The following is a 21344-nucleotide window of genomic DNA, read 5'->3' as shown; positions in this document are numbered from 1 at the left end:
CATGATGCAATAAGAGAAAAAGTTGAACACATAATATCCATTTATAATATCCACACAGATGGTCAAGGACTGAAATGCAATATATAAAACATTGTAGATCCAAGAATAGCTTTCTTTTACTCTGAAGTGCTTACTCATTGTATTTACCTCAAGTTTTAATAATCATTGTTTTTAAACCAACCCTTCTGGCATATGTTTCTTTAATTCAGTGCTTTAGAAAATTCTAGAAAAGGGCAGGGGGAGATAATAGTGTTAATCTCAGAGCATTGCCATGTCAAGTGCTGTTTAATATATATAAAACTTTTAGAAATAAAGCCTGACACAGAGGAAGCTGTATATAAGTATCTTCTATTTCATCATGTTTCCAAATAGAATCTCTCTAAAGACTGAAGTTTCAAGAAAGCAATTATATCTCTACCTTCTCTTTAAAAATAAGAGAAAATCATCCCAATCCTTTATTTTACTTCAAACATTTCCCCAGTAGTCAACTAGTACACCTTACCAAATTAGCATCCTGACACTTGTCCATCTGCAAGAATGCTAACTATTGCATTATTTGGGCATATCTAATACAACCCCCAAACTTCAAATAAGCCAATTTTATCATGTTTTTAAAAAGTTGATCATTTAGTGAATTATTGTAGTTTGTAGGATGGACAGTTCCTCATTGAAACCGAGTTAATTTATTTAAAATTCATTCCCCCAAAAGGGCTGACAGACCATTTTGGTGCTTAACTTGCCAAAATATACCCCTTCCTCAAAGGTCACTTTATAGATAACCACTGTAAAGTAATTAAGCATTTACGTTGATGTAAATGATTATTTTGAGATTCTCCAAAAGAAATCCATTGTCAAACAAGCTCCATCTGGATGACTTTTCTCTTCTGTCTCTAACTGTAATTCTTTTTATAATTTTGCTGGTAGTAATTCATTTAGATACCATCTTGAAAAGCAAAATTGGGCAGATGAGATTACCCAATGACAGTTGGGTTTTTTTTTTTTAATTAACATATGAGAAAGATGAGTTGTTTACACACTGAATGGCCAATGGTAATCCATCTCCTCCTTCCCCAAATAAACAGACTGATAAAAGACAGCAAAAAGCCTAAGAGAGAAAAAATAGAGCCAGAGAAAGAGATAATACTAAGAGAGGAAGATTAAAAGACCTTGTGAAAGACCAGGAGACTTATTATCCCCTTTTGAATCTATCACAATTTAAGAACCAAAGCAAACACAACAAAGTTCACTCAAATGGAATGATTAATCTATAAAGGGTAGACTTGTAAATTGAAGGTGCTCTTCGGTGTTCCATATGAAAATAAAAGAAGTTAATAATACTTTAGTAAAAAATAAAACGCACCATCTGCTGCAAGAGAAAGGAATCCAAATAGAGCATTACTGGTCTGGTCTTCCTGGTTCGTTTGCATATAGCCATACATCCTTACAATGCCATGGATGGTAAAGGCACCACGTCCCTTCTCCATCTCCGGGTCTGCCTCGTAGTGGAGACCCTCGTGGTGGGGACTGTGTACATACGAATGCCACTCGTTTAAATGTCATGGCAGAGCCAAGCCAGAAATAATGATGTGGTTTTGAAGTAAGACTGTTCTCCTAAGTCAATGGAGAAACTTGTCATCTGCATCAAACATTCGATATCCTTCCCCAATTTTACAAGTCAGCAAGTGGCCCTTTTCTATGGGATCCCCAAAGCATATCTTTGCTGATAATGCAGAAACAAGCCTCGACAGAGCAGGCAAATCTTGCCAGCCCTCTCCCACGGGAATACTCACCTCCACAAATGCCTTCTGCCCATCACCTCCCAGAATCCTTGCCCACATTCTCTCCCATCCTTTTGACATCTCCCCAGGAATTTGTATGTGATTCTCTTTGCCTTTCAAGGTGATAATCTGCAAATCTAGTAAACCATGCCCTTCTATTTACCCAGGTGAGATAGCCAAGAGGCTCCCAGGGATCTCCCCTTTCCTTCCAAGTAACAATTGTATTTTAACAGTGACCTCAAAGTAGACTTTCTTGCTTTAGCCCTAGAGTGACTCTACTGGTGGACACTAAAGGAAGAGTATTATTCCTTTATTCATTATAAAAATAATATGTAACTTTACATGGGGGAAAACGTTCAGCTAACAGTTTATGATTCTCTATGCATTGGAGTAATTGAAAAAAACAGGGTGAGTGTGTGTATACATATTATATATTATATATGTGTATATTGTATGTATGTATGCATAAAATATACATGTAAATTATATAACATTATATAATTATATATTATATAATATTCTTTGTATGTGTTATCTACCTTTTCTACAATGATAATGTATTATTGACTAATCCAATCAATGAATAAGAAAAATAAAATAGTATTTATACATTGTAAAAATTTATTAATAATAGAAAACTATAAATCACAAAATAAAATCACCCATAATCTCATACATTAGCCATGAAGTAATAAATGGGTGTGTTTTAGCCTATACTTTTTCTGTGAACATTTAAAAAATTGTTGAAATCATCTTATGTGTATACAAACTTTTCTAATATTTCAATATCATAAGAAAAGCTTTTCTGTTTTTCTCCATATAGTTAAAAAATTCATGACAAAGACCTCTTTTAATGTCTGCATAATATCCAAGTAAATGGATAGACCTTAATTTGCTTCCCCTTTCTCCCACTGTTCAATATGTACAGTATTTCTGGATTGACCTCCAATTAGAATTAGTGAAAAAAATACATCCATTTTTGAGGCCTTCTGAAAAAAAAAGGACAATAGTAAAAGGATATTTTTTGGTTTTTGGTTTTTGTTTGTTTGTTTGTTCTGTTTTTTTGGTATAAACCCCTAAGGACAAAGAGAACAAAAGAGAAAATAGCAAAATTGTAGAAGCTGGAAAACAGATGGACAAGTTATAACTGGCTTAGCAGACAAGAGAAAGCTGAATCAAAACCAGTAGTGCAGAAATCCAAGATGTAATTTAATTTAAATTTCAGGGCCCACAAAAGGCTTGGAATTGACAGCATTGGGCCTCTCTAAAGTGGGAGTGAAGATGGAGCTCAAAGCTTCTTGAAAATGCAAAGCCAAGAGGCAACCCTTCTCCCACACTCTGGGAGGATTAGAGGTTTATCTTCTTTGGAGGCCAGCAAAGGCTCTCTGGTCTAGAAGACATCAGCTCAGGATTATTGTACTGAAAGCGGGAGTAAGGGAAAATGTACAAATGGGGTGTTGAGAACACCCTGCCCCAAGCCTTCTCACACTCAATCAGCTCCCAGAATCCTGGCAGCCAGGCCTCTACCCTATAGCCAGGAGTCTGGAAGAGCCTATTGTGGGGAATGACCATCCTGAACAAAAAGACCCAAAATTTACATCAGGGATTTTGCGAGGTGAAAGCCCAGCCAGCCCACCCTACAGTGAATGGGTAAGCCCCGCCCTAAAGCAGACATCTAATCAGGCTCGTAGTGTGCCCAAGTGAGCAGGCAGCCAAGGATTGGCAAACCCAGAGAGATGGGGGAAGATCCAAAGAACAAGAACCATTTTTTAAAGGAACATTCAGAAAACAAAAGTTACTTTTGAGAGAAAGGAGAGGAGGGTGTGGATAAGGAAGTCTCCACAAAGGATGTGGAAATTGATAAGGTCTTACACAGAGCATCATCTTATCCTCCTGTGGGGTGGGCATGGGGTAAAAAGAATGACATGAAAAGGGCTCTTAAATGTTAAAACCCTAATAAACAGAACTGAAAAACAAAGCAGAAGAGTTGGAAGATAAATTTGAAGAAATTTCTAGACAGTAACATAAGAGAAGAATAAAGAAAGAAGAAAATATAGGGTCCTTGAAACAAGTGATCCAATAAAAGAGAGAGAGAAAGGGAATTCTCAGAATGATGGAGAAGGGAAATCTCCACAGCAGTTGTGTTGCAGCACTGTACAGATAACCTCTCTTCCTTAAATCATATCATATACTTTTTTTGGTTTAACAGCTTTAGCGACATATAATTGACATACAAATTGACCATATTTAAAGCATAATACTTGTCAAATATGTATATATAAATGATATGAAACTATCACCACAATCAACATAAGAACTTATCCATCAACCCCCAAACTTCCTTGTGCCCTGTTGTTATCAGTCTTTCCTTTCCACTTACCCTCTCCAACCCCTACCCCTTCCCCCATCTGCTTTCTGTTACTCATTTACATTTTGTAGAATTTTTTAGAAATAGAATCATACAGTATGTAATTCTTTTTGCTTCCTTTCTCTAAGTTAGCGTAATTATTTTGATATTCATCCATATTTTGCATGTATTGGTAGTTTGTGCCTTTTGCTGCAGAGTGGTATTCTAATGGATGGATATACCACAATTTCTTTATTCATTCACCCACCAATGAACAGTTGAGTCATCTACAGTTTGGAGCAATTATAAATAAAGCCTCTAGGAACATTTGTATACAAAAGTCTTTGTAGGGAAATTTTTCTGAGGTGAAAACTTAGTAGTGGAATAACTGGCTTTTATGGTAGGTGGATGTTTAATGTTTTTAGAAACAACCAAAGTGTTTTCCAAAGTGATTGTACCATTTTACATTCCTACCTACAGTGTGTATTAGTTCCAGTTGCTCCATATTCTTGTCAACACTTGATATGATCAGTCTTAAAAGTGCTAATAGGTATATAGTGCTATCTCATTGTGGTTTTCATTTGTATTTCCCTAATGGTTAATGATGTTGAACATCTTTTCATGAACTTATTTGCTATCCATGTATCTTCTTTAGTGAAGAGTCTATTCAAATCATTTTAAACTGAGCCTTTTTTTTTTTTTTTAAATTTTTGAATATTGAAAGTTCTTTATATAATCTGGGCAAAAGTCCTCTCTCAGATGTGTGATCCACAAATATTTTCTCACAGCCTGTAGTTTGTTAGTGTCTCTCCTTATTCTTAACAGTGATGCAGAGCAGAAGTTTATAATTTTCTGAAGTCTCTTTTTTTCTTTTACAGATTGTACTTTGGATGTTGTGTCTAAGAAATCTTTGCTTAATTCAAGGTCACAAAGATTTTTCTCCTGTGTTTTCTTCTAGAGGTTTTATAGTTTCAGGCTCTATGGTCTATGATCCATTTTCGGTTAACTTTTAGCGACTGGTATGTGACTGGTGCAAGGTGTGGATCAAAGCTTAGTATTTGTATAGGAACATCATTTGCACCTGTTTTCAAAAATCAACTGACCATATATGTATGGGTCTATTTCTAGATTCTTTGTTCTCTTCCATGGATCTATTCATCTTTCTTTTGCCAATATCACACTGTCTTGACTACTGCAGCTTTACAATAAGTCTTGAAATCGAGTAGCGTATGTCCTCCAACTTCCTTCTTCTCTTCAAAGTATTTTAGGTTTTCTACATCCTTTGACTTCCCATATGAATTTAGAAACTTTGTTGTTAATTGCTATTAATGACCTACTGGATTTCAGTTGAATCTCTGCATTCATTTCAGGAGATCTGACATCTTAACAATATGTCTCCATTTATTTAGTTCTCCCTAATTTCAATCAGCAACATTATGTAATTTACAGTGTAAAGGTCTTGCACATATTTTGTCAGCTTTATCCATAGATATTTCATATTTTTCTGCTATTGTAAATGGTATTTATTTTTATATCAATTTCCAACAGTTATTAGTTTATTGAAATACCATTATTTTTTGTATATTGATCTTATATCCTGTAATGCTGCCTAGTAGTTTTGGCTACCTATTAGTTTTAGTAGCTTTTTTGTAGATTCCATAAAATTTTCCACATAGGCTATCATGCTGTCTGCCAGTAAAGAGGTATTTAATTCTTTTTCTTGTTTTATTGCTCTGCCTAGAGCCTCCAGCACAATGTTGAAAAGAAGTAGTAAGTATGAACATCCTTGCCTTATATTGATCTTGGGGAAAAACATTCAGTCTTTCATCACTGCGTATGTCCTTTATATAGTTGGGGAAGTTCCTTTCTATTCCTAGTTTGTTGAGAATTATGATCAGGAATGGATGTTGGATTTTGTCAAATACTAGATGTCACTAGGTTTTTTTTACATTTAGACTGTTAATATGGTGAATTGCATCAATTGATTTTTTTTAAATTGTCTTAAAATACACTACTGTAAAATTTACCATTTTAACAATTTTTAAGTATGGATTTGAGGGACATTAATTACTTTCACTGTATTATGCAACTACAGGATTATTGAGTTTCAGAAAATTTTTGTCACCTCAAATGGAAATCTTATACCCATTAAGCAGTCACACCTTGGGCAACCACTAATCTGCTTTCTGTCTCTGTGGATTTTTCTATTTTGTGTATTTCATGTAAGTGGAATCATATAATATGTGACCTTTTACACCTGGCTTCTTTTACTTAACATGATGTTCTCAAGGTTCATCCATGTTGTAACATGTATCAGAACATCACCCTTTTTTTTTTTTTAGTGAAAGCACATTTTAAAATTTATATTATTACCTATAGTCTATGGTTTAACTTAGGGTTCATTGTTTGTGTTGTGCAGTTACATGGCTTTTAAGTTTTCTTTTTCATTCTAGTAGCATATATACAACCTAAAACTTCCCCTTTAACCACAGTCAACTATATTATTTAGTGGTGTTAAAATTTTTTTCCTTTTCATGACTGAATATTATTCCATTGTATGTATATACCACATTTTGTTTATCTATCCATCTTTTGATGGACATTTGGGTTGTTGCCACAATTTGGCTATTGAGAATTAAAACAGCTATGAACATTCATGTACAAACTCTTGTTTGAACACTTATTTTTATTTCTTTTGGGTATACACATAGGAGTGGAATTTCTAGGTCATATGGTAATTCTATGTTTAACTTTTTGAGAAATGGCCAAACTGTTTTCGAAAGGTCTATACTACTTTACATTCCCACCAGCAAGGAATGAGGATTCTAATTTTTCCATATCCTTTCCAACACTTATTATTTTCCATTTTTCTTGTTTTGATAGCCATCATAGTTGGTGTTAAGTGTTATCTCATCGTTCTGATTTGCATTTCCCTAGTGACTAATGATGCTGAGCATCTTTTCATGTGCTTGTTGACTATTTGTGTATCTTCTTTGGAGAAATATCTAAGTGCTTTGACCATTTTTAAATTGGGTTGTTTTATATTTTTGTTGCCAAGTTGTTAAAGTTCTTTATATATTCCAGGTACTATATCCTTATTAGATATATGATTTGCAACTATTTTGTACCATTCTGTGGGTTGCCTTGTCACTCTCTTGATAGTGTCTTTTGCTGTACAAAAGTTTTTCATTTTGATAAAGTCCAGTTTATCTATTTTATCTTTTACTGCTTGTGCTTTTGGTGTCATGTTTGAGAAATAATTGCTAGATTTGTCATGAAGATTGCCCCCATGTTTTCTTTTGAGAGTTTTATAGTTTTATCTTTTATATTTACATCATTGGCCCATTTTGTGTTAAGTTTTGTATATAGTGTGAAGAAAGGGTCCAATTTAATTCTTTTGCATATAGACATCCAGTTGTCCTGCATTGACTGATCTTTGAATTTTCAACCAACCTTGTATTCCTGGTATAAACCCCATTTAGTCATCATGTATAATCCTTTTTATATGTTATTTGATTCTATTTGCTGAAATTTGGTTAAGGATTTTGCTCCTATATTCATGAGGGATATTAGTCTATAGTGTTCTTTCAATGTCTTTGTCGTTCAATATCAAAATATCAGAGTAATGCTGTTCTTTGGGAAAGAGTTAGGTAGTATTTTTTCCCCTTTAATAATTATAGAATAATTTGCAGAGTATTGATATTGTTTTTTCATCAAATGTTTGATTTAATTCACTAATGAAGCCAACTGGATCTGGAAATTTGTGGGAAAATCTGTAACTACAAATTCAATTACTTTAAGATGTATATAAGACGAATCAGGTAATCAGTTTCTTCTTGCTTGGGCTTTGATAGTTTGTGTTTTTCAAGGAATTTGTCTATTTCATGTAAGTTATCCATTTTATTGGTATAAAATTTTTCATAATATTCCCTTGATATCATTTTTTTTTATTAAATTCAGTTTTATTGAAATACATTCACACACCATACAATCATCTGTGGTATACAATCCACTGTCCACAGTATGGTAACATAGTTATGCGTTCATCACCACAACCTTGATCTTTTCTTTCCCTCATCAGGCTAGGTAAAGGATTATCAATTTTATTAATCTTTTCAAAGAACCAGTTTTGACTCATTGATTTTTCTCTATTGTTTTTCTGTTCTTTTTTTATTTCATTGAGTTCTACTCTTATTTTTTTAATATCCTTTATTCTGTTTACTGTGGATGGCATTTGCTCTTCTATTTTCTTAAGGTGGAAGTGGAGCATAAATTTGAGATGCCCATTCTTTTCTACTATTGGTGTCTACTGCTATAAATTTCTATTTTAAGTACATCTCCCAAATCTTGATATATTGTATTATCATTTTCATTCAGTTCAAAACACTTCATTTCCTTTTTGATTTATTCTTTAACCCATGGGTTACTTGGAAGTATGTTCTCTAGTTTTTAAATATTTTTGGATTTTCTAAATTTCTATCAACTACTGATGTCAATTTAATTTCATTATGGTAACACAACATACTTTATGTCTTGACTCCTTTAAAATGTGTCGAGATTTGTTTTATGGTCTAAAATATGGTCTATCTTGATAAATGCTTTACAGTGTTCTGTGTGCACTTGAGAAAGACGTATGTTTTCCTGTTTTTGAGTGGAGTGTTTTATAAATGTCCATTTGGCCAGGTTAGTTATTGAATCCTTCAAAATTCTTTCTGGTTTTCTGTGTACATGTTCCATCCATCAGTTATTGAGAAAACAATGTTGAAATCTGACTGTAATTGTGAACTTGTCTATTTCTCTATGTAGTTTTGTCAGCTTTTGCTTCATGTATTTTGAAACTCCCTTATTAAATGCATAAATGTTTAGGAACTGTTAGACCTCTGGATGAACTGACCCCTTTATCATTAAAATATCCCTCTCTCTCCCTGATAATATTCTTTGTTCTAAAAATTACCTTTGTCTAATAATACAGTCATTCCAGTTTTCTTTTCATTGGTGTAATTATGATGTATCTTTACATTGTTTTACTTTTAAACTATTTGTGCCTTTATATTTAAAGTGGTTTTCATATAAGCAGCTGTATAGTTGGATCTTGCTTTTAATTCCAAAATTGCTACTCTGCCTTTTAATTGAAATGTTAGACCATTTACATTTAATGTGACTCCTGATATGCCTGGGTTTAAATCTGCCATTTTGCTATGTATTTTTTTATTTGTTACTCTTCTTTGTTCTATTTTTCATCTTTTCCTGCCTTCTTTTGGATTAATTGATTATCTTTTTATGATTCCATTTTATTTCCTTTGTTGGCTTATTAGCTATAACTTTCATTATAGTTTTTAGTAGTTGCTATAGAGATTCTAGCAAATATCTTTCACTTCTTATCATACCCTCTACCTTCAAGTGAAATTATCACTTCACATGTAGTATAAAACCCTTAAAATAGCATGCTTCCATTTCTGTACTCCCAGCCTTTGGGCTATTGTTATCAAACATTTTAATTCTACATGTGCTATAGATCTTACAATATATTATTATTTTTGTTCCAGCCTTTAAAGAGATTTAAATAATGAGAAAAAGTCTTCTATTTATCAATGAAGTTACAATTTCCAGGGTTATTCATTCCTTTGTTTTAGATCCAAATTTCCATCTAGCACAATTTTCCTTCTCCTTGAAGGACTGTTAACCTTTCTACTAGTGCACATCTACCAGGGATGAATTCTTTAAACATTTTTATATCTGAAAAAGTCATTATTTTGTCTTCATTTTTTAAATGCAATTTTATTGAGGTATATTCACACAGCATACACTCCACCCAAAGTACACAATCAATGGTTCATAGTATCATCACATAGTTGTGCATTTATCACTACCATTGTCTTCATTTTTAAAAGATATTTTTGTGGCATATAGTACTCCGGATTAACAGTTTTTGCTTTCAGTACTCTGAATTTATTGCTCCACTGTCTGCTGACTTGCATTGTTTTCAGTGGAGAGCTGCTGTATTTATTATCTTTAATCTTCTTTAATTATCAATATTCTTTTATTCCTTGGCTGCTTTTAAAACTTTCCTCTTTATCACTTGTATTAAGCAGTTTGACTAATATGTGCCTTGTTGTAGTTTCTTTACATTTCTCATGCTGGGAGTTGTTGAGATTCTTGCATCTTTTGGTTTATAATTTCCATCGAATTTGGAATTCTTTAGGCTGTTGTTTCTTCAAATATTGTTTCTGCCTCCTCTCTTTGGGGACTCCAAAAACATTATTGAAGTTGCCACAGAGTTCACTGATGTTATGTTCATTTTATTCAGTCTTTTTCCTCTCTCTTGCATTTGGATAGTTCTGTTGCTATGTATGCAAGTTTATTGATCTTTCCCTCTGCAATGATCCCTTTCTCTGCTTTTGATCCCATTCTCTGCTTTTGATCCCATTCTCTGCAGTTTTCATCTATTTCATCTATTTGATAGATGAAATAGTTCAATAACTAACCTAATAGTTCAATAACTAACCTGGCCAATTTCATCTATTTCATCATTTCAGCTGCAGAGATTCCATTCTCTGCAGTTGTCATTTTCATCTCTAGAAGTTCTTTTTGGGTCTTTTTATATCTTTTATGTCTCTTCCTTAACATGCTCAGTCTAGAGTGTGCTAAGAAGCTCAGTCTAGCTCCTCAAACAGATGGAATACAGTATTAATAACTGTTTTAATGTCCATGTCTTCTAGTTCTGTGATCTGTGTTATCCCTGAGTTTCTATTGATTGATTTTTTCCCTCATTATTGGCTATAATTTCCTGCATTTTTTATGCCTGGTATTGATTGGATGCTAGACATTGTAAATTTTACCTTGTTAGGTGCAGGATATTTTTTTATTCCACTAAATATTCTTGAGCTTTGTTTGGAACACAGATAAGTTACTTGGAAAGACTTTAATAGCTTTGGATCTTGCTTTTAAGTTCTGTTAGGCAAGACCAGAGTGGTCTTTAGTATAGGGCTAATTTGGCCCCACTGCTTGGGCAGAAACCTTTTGAGCAATCTACCATGAAATGTCTGGCTTTTCACATTGGCTGGTGGGAACTCAGAATATCCCCAGCACTGTGTGAACACCAGGAATTGTTTCCTCTGGTCATTTCAGGTGGTTCTTACCCATCCTTGGGTTGGTTTCTCACCACATGCGCTGAACAGTACTTAGGTGAGTACTTTACAGGAACCCTGTGCACATCTCCAGATTTCTCTGTGGCAGTTCTCTACCCTGCTGTCCTCTGCTTTGCAAACTCTAGCTCCTTGCCCTCCTCAGGCTCCCAGCTACGTCTCATCAAGTCAGGCTGGCCTGTGCCATGGCCTCAAAACTCCAGTCAGTAGGCAGGGACAGTCGTAGGCCACATCTTTCCCATACCTCAGCGATCACTGTCCACTGTCTTGAAAAAGTTGTTTCCAACTTTTTATATTCTGTCAGTTTTTTTGGTTGTTTCAGGCAGAAAATTAAATCTGATTTTTTCTTACTCCATCTCGGCCAGAAGCAGTTGTCCATATTAGTTATATTTAGCCTATAAGTGAGGCAAGCCCTCTTGTTTAGCACTATTCTTTGGCTTGAAAGGCCATGGAATATATTGGAAATTACTGGAGCTGCGGGGAAAAAGTGCATTCCAGTCAAGAAATCCAGGTTGAAAGTAACTTTACGTTTCTTTCTCTAAAATATGCAGTGAATTTCAATGACCTCTTTTTTTTTTTTAATCAGTTTTATTGAGATACATTCACATACCATGCAGTTCCATGACCTCTTTTTAGATGTAAATTCTCTGGTTCACCCTCCTAGAGTGACTCCTCAATTGTAGAGTGGCATTAAGTGTAAATGGTGATTTATGTGACGTCTAAGCCCATGCTCCTGGGTCTTGCCTTTCTGCTTATTGCCGTATTTCCCAGGTTGCTGTATTGCTGCCATAATCTCTATTTCAGGGGGAAATGAGCCAGAAACAAGAGAGACTGCTGTCTCTGGTCTCCTGCCCCCATCCTGACTCAGCTAACTTTCATAAGATTAGAAAGATATTTATGATGAATTTTGGTATGATTTATAAAGCAGTCTTCTTCAGTCATCACAACTGAGCATGTTAAGGGGAGGTAGAAGCTTCGAGAAAGTATACTTGATTATTTATTGACATTGTTGAAAAATCTGTCTTTAGTGGCGGTATAGAGAGAAGCTACTGGCCTCACAGCAATTTTCTGGAAAGAGAGCTCCAGAATAATTTTCATTTTCTGATGTGTATATGTTTTATATTTCCATCTGTGTATTTGTAAACTACTTGTTAGTTGTCCAAGATTTTTATCAAGAAACCATCCAAATGGGAGTCTGTTTTGCTGCTATTTTCTTTCAGCATCCAGGGAATTAGAGGAGAAATGCTTTCCAAGAATAAATGCGTTGCAAACTACTTTGTGACCTCTTTTCTTTCCCCCATCAACTCCTGCACCACTGCCTCACCATTCCTATGTTAACAGGTAAAATTAACAATGAACATCTAGAGCAGGAGGATTTGAGCATTAGGAGGTATGTGGATGCAAAAGGAAAGCCAGATCCTTTCACTTATGTTCATGGGATGGGAATGGAAGCAGGTGGATATTTTGATGATATGCATGAAATCCTCTGGTCTTTCTTATCTCCAGTTGGTGGAGCCACCTCCTTCTCTCCTAGAATAACCATTTACATTAAGCAATAGTTTTCAGATCTCCTGGACACACTAAAATCTAAGGGGGAAAATGCTAGCATCAAAATGTGCTTGTGATTGACATCTGCCATTCCTGCAGATCGGCAAATGCACAGACTGTCATAGAGGTCAAAGGAAAGCACCACTGATCTATTATGGGAGCTGCTTCCCATATCAGTGACTAGGAATATTGTACTTTATAGTTTTTAGAATCTTCCTTCCTTCACATATTAAAGCTCATGGCTTCATAAATCGGTGGAACGAGCGAGTGGAATAAAAAAGCATTGTGTTCTCTTTTAGTACAATTTTCAAGTACTATAAAAGATCTCTTTAGATCATAAGTGACCTAAGTGTGTAAACATTTGGGCTTGTAGGGATTTGTGCCTTTTCAGCTAAGCAGGATGTTAAAACAAAAAGCCCAAATCAGGGAAGCATCTTCTGACACCCTGTTCAGGGACCACAGACATGGAGGGGCCTTTGGCAGTCAAAAATATCCTTTCTTTGCCAACCCAGAAGCTTTGGATCCCTCCTTACTCCTCAGTCTCCTTGGAGTACTGCATAGCCTAGCATCCTCCCTTGATATTATATTTGGCAAATATTCTCTTTTCTTTGCCAAGCTAATTCCATGACCAAATAGTTCCTTACCATTCAACTGAGTTTTGAAGGTGTGGCGTTCATGCATATCGAATTTCAAAAGCCTGAAACTTGGCATAATTTCTGGATGTGTCTCCAACTGCCTACCTGCCTACTCTCCTTTGTTTCTTTCTTTCTTTCCTTCCTCCCTTTCTTTTTTTTTGTTTTTCCTCCCTCTTTCTTCCCCTCCCTCCCTCCCTTATTTCTTTCCTGTTTACACAGTTTGGTTTTCAAGATAATTTAGTTTGCAGAAAGCAAAAAGACCACTGACTCACAAGCCTAGAAATTAGTGGCCTCAATTAGACCAAAAATTAGACTCAAAAAATAATTGCCAGTGAGACTTCTCATGCCTTGGTTAATTACCTCAGCTTAGTAGCCAAGGAATGACCTAAAACTCCAGTTGCTGAAGTAAAGCGGCTCCTTCTGGGGCACACTCAGCTCAAGGATGTTTTGTTGAGACCCCTACACAAGGGCCCTAAAGTGACAGCCCATCAAGGATATCGGCGTCTGCCCAGCTGATAACCAGAAGCTGTCAGATAACACAAGCCTACTGTCTCTTTTTTCCCCTTAAACTTTTTATTTTGAGATAATTAAAAACTTACAGGACAGTTGAAAAAAAAAAAAAAAAACATACAAACCCAACATCCGCCAGCCCCAAAATCCAGATCCAGCAACTTTAACATTTTGCCTCATTTGCTGTATCATCCTATCTATCCATCTTTCTATCCATCTATCTACTTATCTAATTGATAAATATTTGAGAGTGGATTGTATACATCATGCTCCTTGAACATATAATACTTCCATGTACATTTCCTAGGACGAGAATATTCACTTAAGTAACCACCTTAAGTACAGTTATCAAGTTCAAGAACTTAAACAGTAATGTAAAGCTTTCAGTCTATATTCCAACTTTTTCATATGTGTCAATGACCAATGTCCTTTTGGGCCTTTTCTCCTCCATTATTAGATCCATTCCAGGATCATGTGTTGCATTTAATTGTTGTCTCTTTGGTTGCTCTTTTTCTATTTCTTTAATTGTGGGAACGTATATATAACATAAATTTTCCCATCTCAACCCCTCCCAATCCTCCCATTCAGTGTGATCAGTCACATTTACAATGTTGTGCTACCCTCACCACCTTCCCTTAGCAGAAGCCCAATTTCTTTTATCTGACACACACATTACAATTATTTGGAATGGAGAGAACCTTTATGTAGAAAATCTATTCTATTTTCCTTTGCTTAAAGAGGTGTCTGGGCCAAAGAATGATGAACAGGGAGGATTTAAAATAACCAGTTATGCTTGTTTTGAGAGTTTTAAAATCTGTTGATGGGAGAACACCAACCAAATGCAAACAGGGAGCAGGCGAGTTCTCCAAGTGAATTTTTGAACAAGGTTTCCTTGAGTATCTGTTCCTCCGTGCACCATTCTAATTTGGAAGCTGATCTGGCAACAAAGAGCAAATCTCTTTTTGAGGAAGTTTTCATTCTTGATTGCAACCTCCCCTCCCCACCCCCCACCCCCACTCCCATGCCTTTCTTTTGACCCAACCTTTCTTTGACATAGTGAGACATCTTGGATTTTACATCAGTTAAAGGGTGCCATTTCACGAAATATCAAGATGGTTGCACATTTGAAGGGTAGCATTCTCAGATCCCACATATATACTTGACAGAAGCTCAGTGGAAAATGTCTAAAGGCTTCTGCAAGGAAAGAAAGAACGGCATAGGAGTAATCTTTCTCCCTTTGAAACTGGATTTAGCCCTGAAAAGTAACCATTCTGTGAATGAGAGGGATAAAGAAGATGACCAGAGATCAGAGCATTCTGTAATGGGATAACTGAGTTAGGCTTCCTGAAATAAGTTATGACTTGAGTCCCACGTAGGTTCCAACGCCTTGCAGGTCAAAAGAATGCATGTTGTAAAGGTAGGTGCTCACTGTGCAGAGTTTTTGTCCAAGGCTTATTTTGTTAATGGTGGCATTATCATTTACATATACAAGCTCAGAGCTGGAAGTCTCAAAGGTGACAAGAAGGATGGAATCGGACCTCTGCAGTTTACCGCCTATGTGTTGATTTGTAATCTGCTGTACAGAAAAGTGGGAAGTGGGGTGGATAGAAAATCTCCTAATTAAAAATGTAAACTTGCTTCATGGAAACAACACAGAGCAAAGCAGAGGGGAATGCTAACAAGTGACTTCACTCTTGCTGTTTAGAACAGACAGGGTATTATGTTCCATACTGGTTGATCCAGTCTTTCGTTTCATGGTTTTCTGCTCCTTGGGTCAGAAGACTGGCTGGTGCTTTTCAGAAGTTGTAATTATTACACATTGTACCTGCAGGGTATAAAGTCCTGATGGCGCTTCAAGACTAGAAACTGTAGCTTCGGAAACAGCAAGCCACAAGGTCCAGCTTCAAGGTTTTATCCCAGCAACCTGCAATTGGTTGATATTTTTTAAAAATACAGAAGTTAATCCAGCAATCCCTTCCACGTTCCTATCAGTTTTTAAAAGCAGCAATAATTATTTGATTTCCCCCTTCACCTAGAAAGGAACTTTTCACATGAAAGATAACACGTTTTGTAGAGCAGAACATTCTTTGAAAGCTCCGGGTGGAAGAAAGGAATTGCTTAAGGAACTTAATTGATAGAAACAGTGCAGCTTGGACAGGCCTGCCTGAGTTCAAAGGCACCGCTTTTAATCCCAAACCTTTTTAATTTTACTTAACTTTTGTTTCTTTCTGGGTGACTAACCTGCAAACTTCTATTAATCTACTGCCAAGTAATTTCTCTTAAGAAGATGGATACTTTTACAGGGTCCCTAGCCAGGAGCCGTCCATCAGGAATGCTGGAAGGACGGCTTTGTGTAGATAAAAACGGGCACAGAGAAAGTGGGTCATTCTGTTTTATATGTGGAACAGATCTGTCTTTGGCAAGATTGCTCCGATTGAAAACAGTAAGAGACCAGTACTCCTTTCATTTTGAAATGTAATGCCTCTGGCAGTACATAGTCTTGGAAAGTGAAGCTCAGTGTTTTCATAGCTGGGATTTCATGTTAGTAGAACAGCCAGAATGTCAACTGTTGCCAGGCGAGTCACCCAGTTCACACATACGCAGCTGGAGAGAAAGCTCAGCTTCAGGAGATGACATTTCACATTGGAGAGATGAACAGAAAGAATGCAGAAAAAGCCTACAGTAGCCAAGGAATGAGTGGTTGTCTTAAGAACCACATTAGCAAAATCGTTCTTCCTTTCGTTGCTAGGACAAGAGGCCTGTAACATTGCATTCAGACTTTCACACTATATGAATTTTATTTTTCAAAGCCCATTTGACAGTTAAAGAACTTACGAAAGCAACCCCATATAACACCTTAGATGAAAGAGATTTCTTGAAAGCAGCAATTGGTGAGAGAGGTCAGCTTTGGCTGGTCTACAACATATTTGATCATTTTGACCATTCTAAAATTGAAACACATCAATACTGCAACCACTTTTTCCTTGACATCTGTCCTCTGAAGGAAAAAAAAAAATGGATTTAATGAGATGATTGTACTCTCTCCTTTTTGTCGCTTCCAGTCTTTCCACTGTGTAGCAGTGCCTGTTTGGTCCTAGCCATTTTTTATTTTTGATAGGCCAGAATGTTAGGTTTAATTAACTTGAATAGGGTAGTCTAGGGTAGTTTTTAACAAACATATGATCTGGTATATTAACTGTTGTATGGGCATTGTTTAGTGCACTATCTTTTAAGGTTTGGCACTATTGAATATGAAATTTTAATTGAAAATCAACTGGAAAATGAACCATGTTAAAATGGCATAATTACGAGCCTGTTAAGGAAAATGTAGTCATCCCCTTGGCAGGTAAATATGGACCCTAAGCATTTAAAGGAGGGGAAGATTATTTTGCTGTGGGGTTGGGAATAGTTCCATTGGATAGGCAGAATGTGAGCTAGATCTGGATGGCTGAGTGGGTGAAAGTATGGCTGTCTGGATGGGTGGGTGGATGGACAGATGGGAGGGTAGGTGAATAGGACATAGATGGACAGAGAAAAGAGGAGAAGGGGAGAGGACACTGAGGTTTTCTCAGGATGTGCTGTGTGAGATCCTGAGGAGAAGACAGTAAGAAGACGAACAGACCAGAAAGGAAACAAAAAAATGACCTTCCACAATGCCTCCAGCCACCAGTTAAGGCAAAAGAAATGTGTAAGCATCTGCCCCTTTCTCCCCTACAAACTTCTTGCTCCAGTGAGGAATTCTGGTTTACCTGTTTTAAAATGCAGCTTCTAAGGACAGTCATAAGGGGAAAAAACTCTGTGCTGTGGCAGGTAGAAGGCTGCTGCTGTTATTTCAGCTTCCTGGTGAGTTATGGGTGCCTGCCAATGTGTCCAGCTCTGCAAACAACACAGAGGGGGGTAGTGAACGCACGGTGCTGCCTTCGGTGAACGTACTTTCTCAGTCATGTGTCTGCCTGCTCTACGAACAGGTGACACTTTCGTGCTGTTATGTTTAATCTCCTCAGGCCATACTTTCCCTTGCCTCTCTTCTTCCCCCACCTCTTCCACCTCCCATACATCCTCACCTTCATTGTAGGGTCAGCCTGAGGTGTCTAAGGAAATATGATTGAGGCACACTGATCTCATCCATATCCATGCAAAATGCTCCGATGGAATCTGTGCACATGTTGTCCTCTATCACCTTGGTAGAAGGACTGTGGGAAGCAAAAGTAGAGGTGCACGCTGTGCAGTAGTCTAGAACTCTAGGTCTGTGAGCTGATTGTGGTCCCAAAGGTTTTGTACCAAATCAGCTGGCAATCATCATGATCCGTATGACCAAGAGATGAGTGAATCCCTACCTGGGAGAGGAGTTCAATTTTAAGAGGAACCTACTGAAATTTTAGTTTGCTTTCAGGAAGTCTTACTTGGTAAGAGCTGCCTCCGGGAAAATGGGGTTATGAAGGATTCATCATAGTCTTAGCCCTGGTTGGATTACGTTTTCTTCCCCATTTCTAAGCAATTTACACCGTCTGAGATATAATTTGATTAGTTCCTTACCTGTTTCAGGATTTTAGGATTCAAGCCACCCAGACTTGGGGGAAAGTTGGACATGGGAGATGTGACAGCTGTACACTTTGTTCCACTTCTAACGTTTCTGAAGATACGCTTTAATATCCCATACTGAATGAAGACGGGAGATTTGTATTTTTTATATTAGGGCTGTGGCAATCAGCAGATGTTGCGTCCAGGGCCTACCTCCAACCAAGGGAGGAGATGAGACCTCTTATTGTCACAACCACACAGAAAAGTGGAATGCAGTCTCACTCTAAGAAATGTCCTTGAACTAAACGCCCTTTCTCTGCTCTCCCAAGCTTCCGCAGGTTCGCTCGATCCAACAGTGTGACAACAGCAGTACAGGCCGACCTGGACTTCCATGATAATCTGGAAAATTCCATGGAATCTCTAGAGGACAATTCATGCCCCAGCCCAATGGCCAGACAATTTTCCCGGGATGCCAGCACCTCCACCGTGAGCATCCAGGGCTCAGGAAACCATTACCACGCCTGTGCAGTGGACGACGACTTTGACACAGATTTTGACCCCTCTATCCTGCCTCCCCCCGACCCCTGGATTGACTCTATCACTGAAGACCCTCTGGAGGCCGTACAAAGGTCAGTGTGTCACCGAGACGGCCACTGGTTTCTGAAGCTCCTTCAGGCAGAGCGAGACCGCATGGAAGGCTGGTGTCAACAGATGGAGAGAGAGGAACGGGAAAACAGCCTGCCCGAAGACAGTAAGTCATGGCGCCACCACAGACATTGGTTTCTTCTGCTTGGGCTTGGGGGCACTTCGCGGTTTTAACTTTGTTGTTTTCCTCCCTGCCAAGTATGCTTGGATAGCCATCTCACGCCCCGACCCCAACCTGCAGAGGAGCTGGACAAGTCCCAGCGGAGGGTCCAGTTGCTCCTGCACTGTGCAATAAGCAGAAAGCCACTGGGCAGACGAACCACCTTCCTTAGCTCTACTCCTGTCCATTCCTTTTCTACTTTGAAAAATGCAAAGCTCCACTGGGAGGTGGTCACATTTTTCCAGCATGATTCCTCTTCCCAAGATGTTCCTGAAATGTTGCTGATTCTCAGGGGATTAAAAATAATTCTAACTTGTTTCAAGATGCTCAGATACTCGTGTGTTGGGTGTTCATGGCCTTTACCATTGTATTATGCTCCTTGACATGCAGAATTAAAACAAGGCTGGTAAGGTACAAACTGGTAGAACCCCGTGCTCATTAAACATGCCTCAGCCTGTTGAACATGCACTTTCTCGTTTAGGTTTTGGGAACACAAACCTTCCGGTGCTAAAACAATTAACCCAAATTCCAGTGTCACTGGTTAAAGTGAATGATCTTCTGGAAGCCTTGCACACCATCACTTTCAAACCTGGCCTCTTAACAAGAACAATTCCTAATTGACAATAAACCAAGAAAAATTACTAGATTACCTCAATTCTGAGACACATTTTACATATGTTTGACAATTCTGAAATCAGCATATAGTTTGTAATCAGTCTATTTTTAAAAACTTTTTATTGTAGTAACGTATGTGCAACTCAGAATTTCCCATTTTAATCATTTTCCAATGTACATTTCAATTGCATTTAATTGCATTCATGATATTGTGCTACCATAGCAATATTCACTACCCTGGCTTTTTCTTCAGCTGGTATGTGTCTTAATGTTGCATATTTTTCCCCCTCTAAGAAGCTATTATTAAATTAACAGTGGCTCTTTTAATTGATGATATTTTGGGATCAAACAAATGCAGCAGTAGCCATTAAGCAGCCTTCATTTTTGAGTTGGTGCCACCTAGGAGAGTATTATCAGGATGTGATTTTTTTTTTTTTTTTTAATCTCTCTTTTGATGAATCCTAAATAGCCTGGATGTAGGCTGTGACCCACGCTAGCAAAAGGGGTGTTACAGTCTTAGCATATCTGCAGTGAAGGACTACTTTCTCCCATTTGAATGTGCAGATAAATGAAACCCATTTTATTGTTCTCAGCCTGTAAGCCTTGGCCAAAACTGCTATAGAAAAGTTACAGGTTAACATCTTATCTTGTAACCTTGGGCTTTGTGGGGCGGCCTTACTGTGCCTTAGGGACAGAGAAACAGAGATAAATGGCTAAAGAGATGATGTGATTTTTAAACCTATTTTTTCAATGTCTCTTTTTATTATGAACATTTTAAAACATAGACTAATGTAAAGAGTTTATTATGATGAACCCCATGTACCGCTAGCCAGTCTTATTCCTTATCTTTGCATAGCTATTGTTGTTAATTTCACTTGGATTTAAAGAAAAATCGTGTCATTTCACTACGCAGTTCACACTGATAAGCACTTTTCTTTATATAACCACCAGGCACTTTCATCCCTAACAAAAAACAATAATTTCTTAATTACTAGATCTCAAGTCTTCTGTCAATCATGTTAAATAGACTTCACTAACATGGACCACACTAGTCATAAGGAGCAGTGAGATTTCACATAAAGGAAGGATTTTTTTCTCAATGAAAACGAAGTCTGGGAAATATCAGTTAGCGGGTGGCTGGACTTCCTCATGTTCACTGTCTCACTCACAGCTCTTCTCTGGGGTTATTCTCCTGTTTGAACTTGATGAGAGGGCTGAGCAGCTTATCTGCTGCCTTAATGAGCAGGTTAGAAAATTCATAAATGAGTTTCTGTAAATTTCCTTTGGCTCTTTCAAATTCTGAGTACAAACAACTTAGCCACGGAAAAGTAAATCTCCTTGACGTTTGCCACCGACTGTTGGTACCATTGGAGACCCACCTGAGTGTTGATTTACAAGCAGAAGGAGCTTTCTGCCTTGGCGATGGGTAAATGGGGCACT

The 21344-nt window shown here is 37.3% G+C and overlaps 1 protein-coding gene across 10 annotated transcripts in view; it reads left to right on the top strand.

Annotated features, from left to right (window-relative positions):
* The window catches only part of DLGAP1 (DLG associated protein 1), a 945880-nt gene that overhangs the window by 900125 nt on the left and 24411 nt on the right, over positions 1-21344 (top strand). For all 10 annotated transcript variants that reach the window (XM_037805638.1, XM_037805641.1, XM_037805640.1 and 7 more), the window contains one exon: positions 18814-19235. In XM_037805638.1, coding sequence (XP_037661566.1) covers positions 18814-19235 — 422 coding nt within the window. The remainder of the gene's footprint in view (positions 1-18813; positions 19236-21344) is intronic.

This window comes from Choloepus didactylus, chromosome 16, assembly GCF_015220235.1.
Source record: "Choloepus didactylus isolate mChoDid1 chromosome 16, mChoDid1.pri, whole genome shotgun sequence".
Taxonomy (NCBI): domain Eukaryota; kingdom Metazoa; phylum Chordata; class Mammalia; order Pilosa; family Megalonychidae; genus Choloepus; species Choloepus didactylus.
Note: the sequence above shows the minus strand (reverse complement) of the source record. Positions and strands in the feature narration are given on the sequence as shown.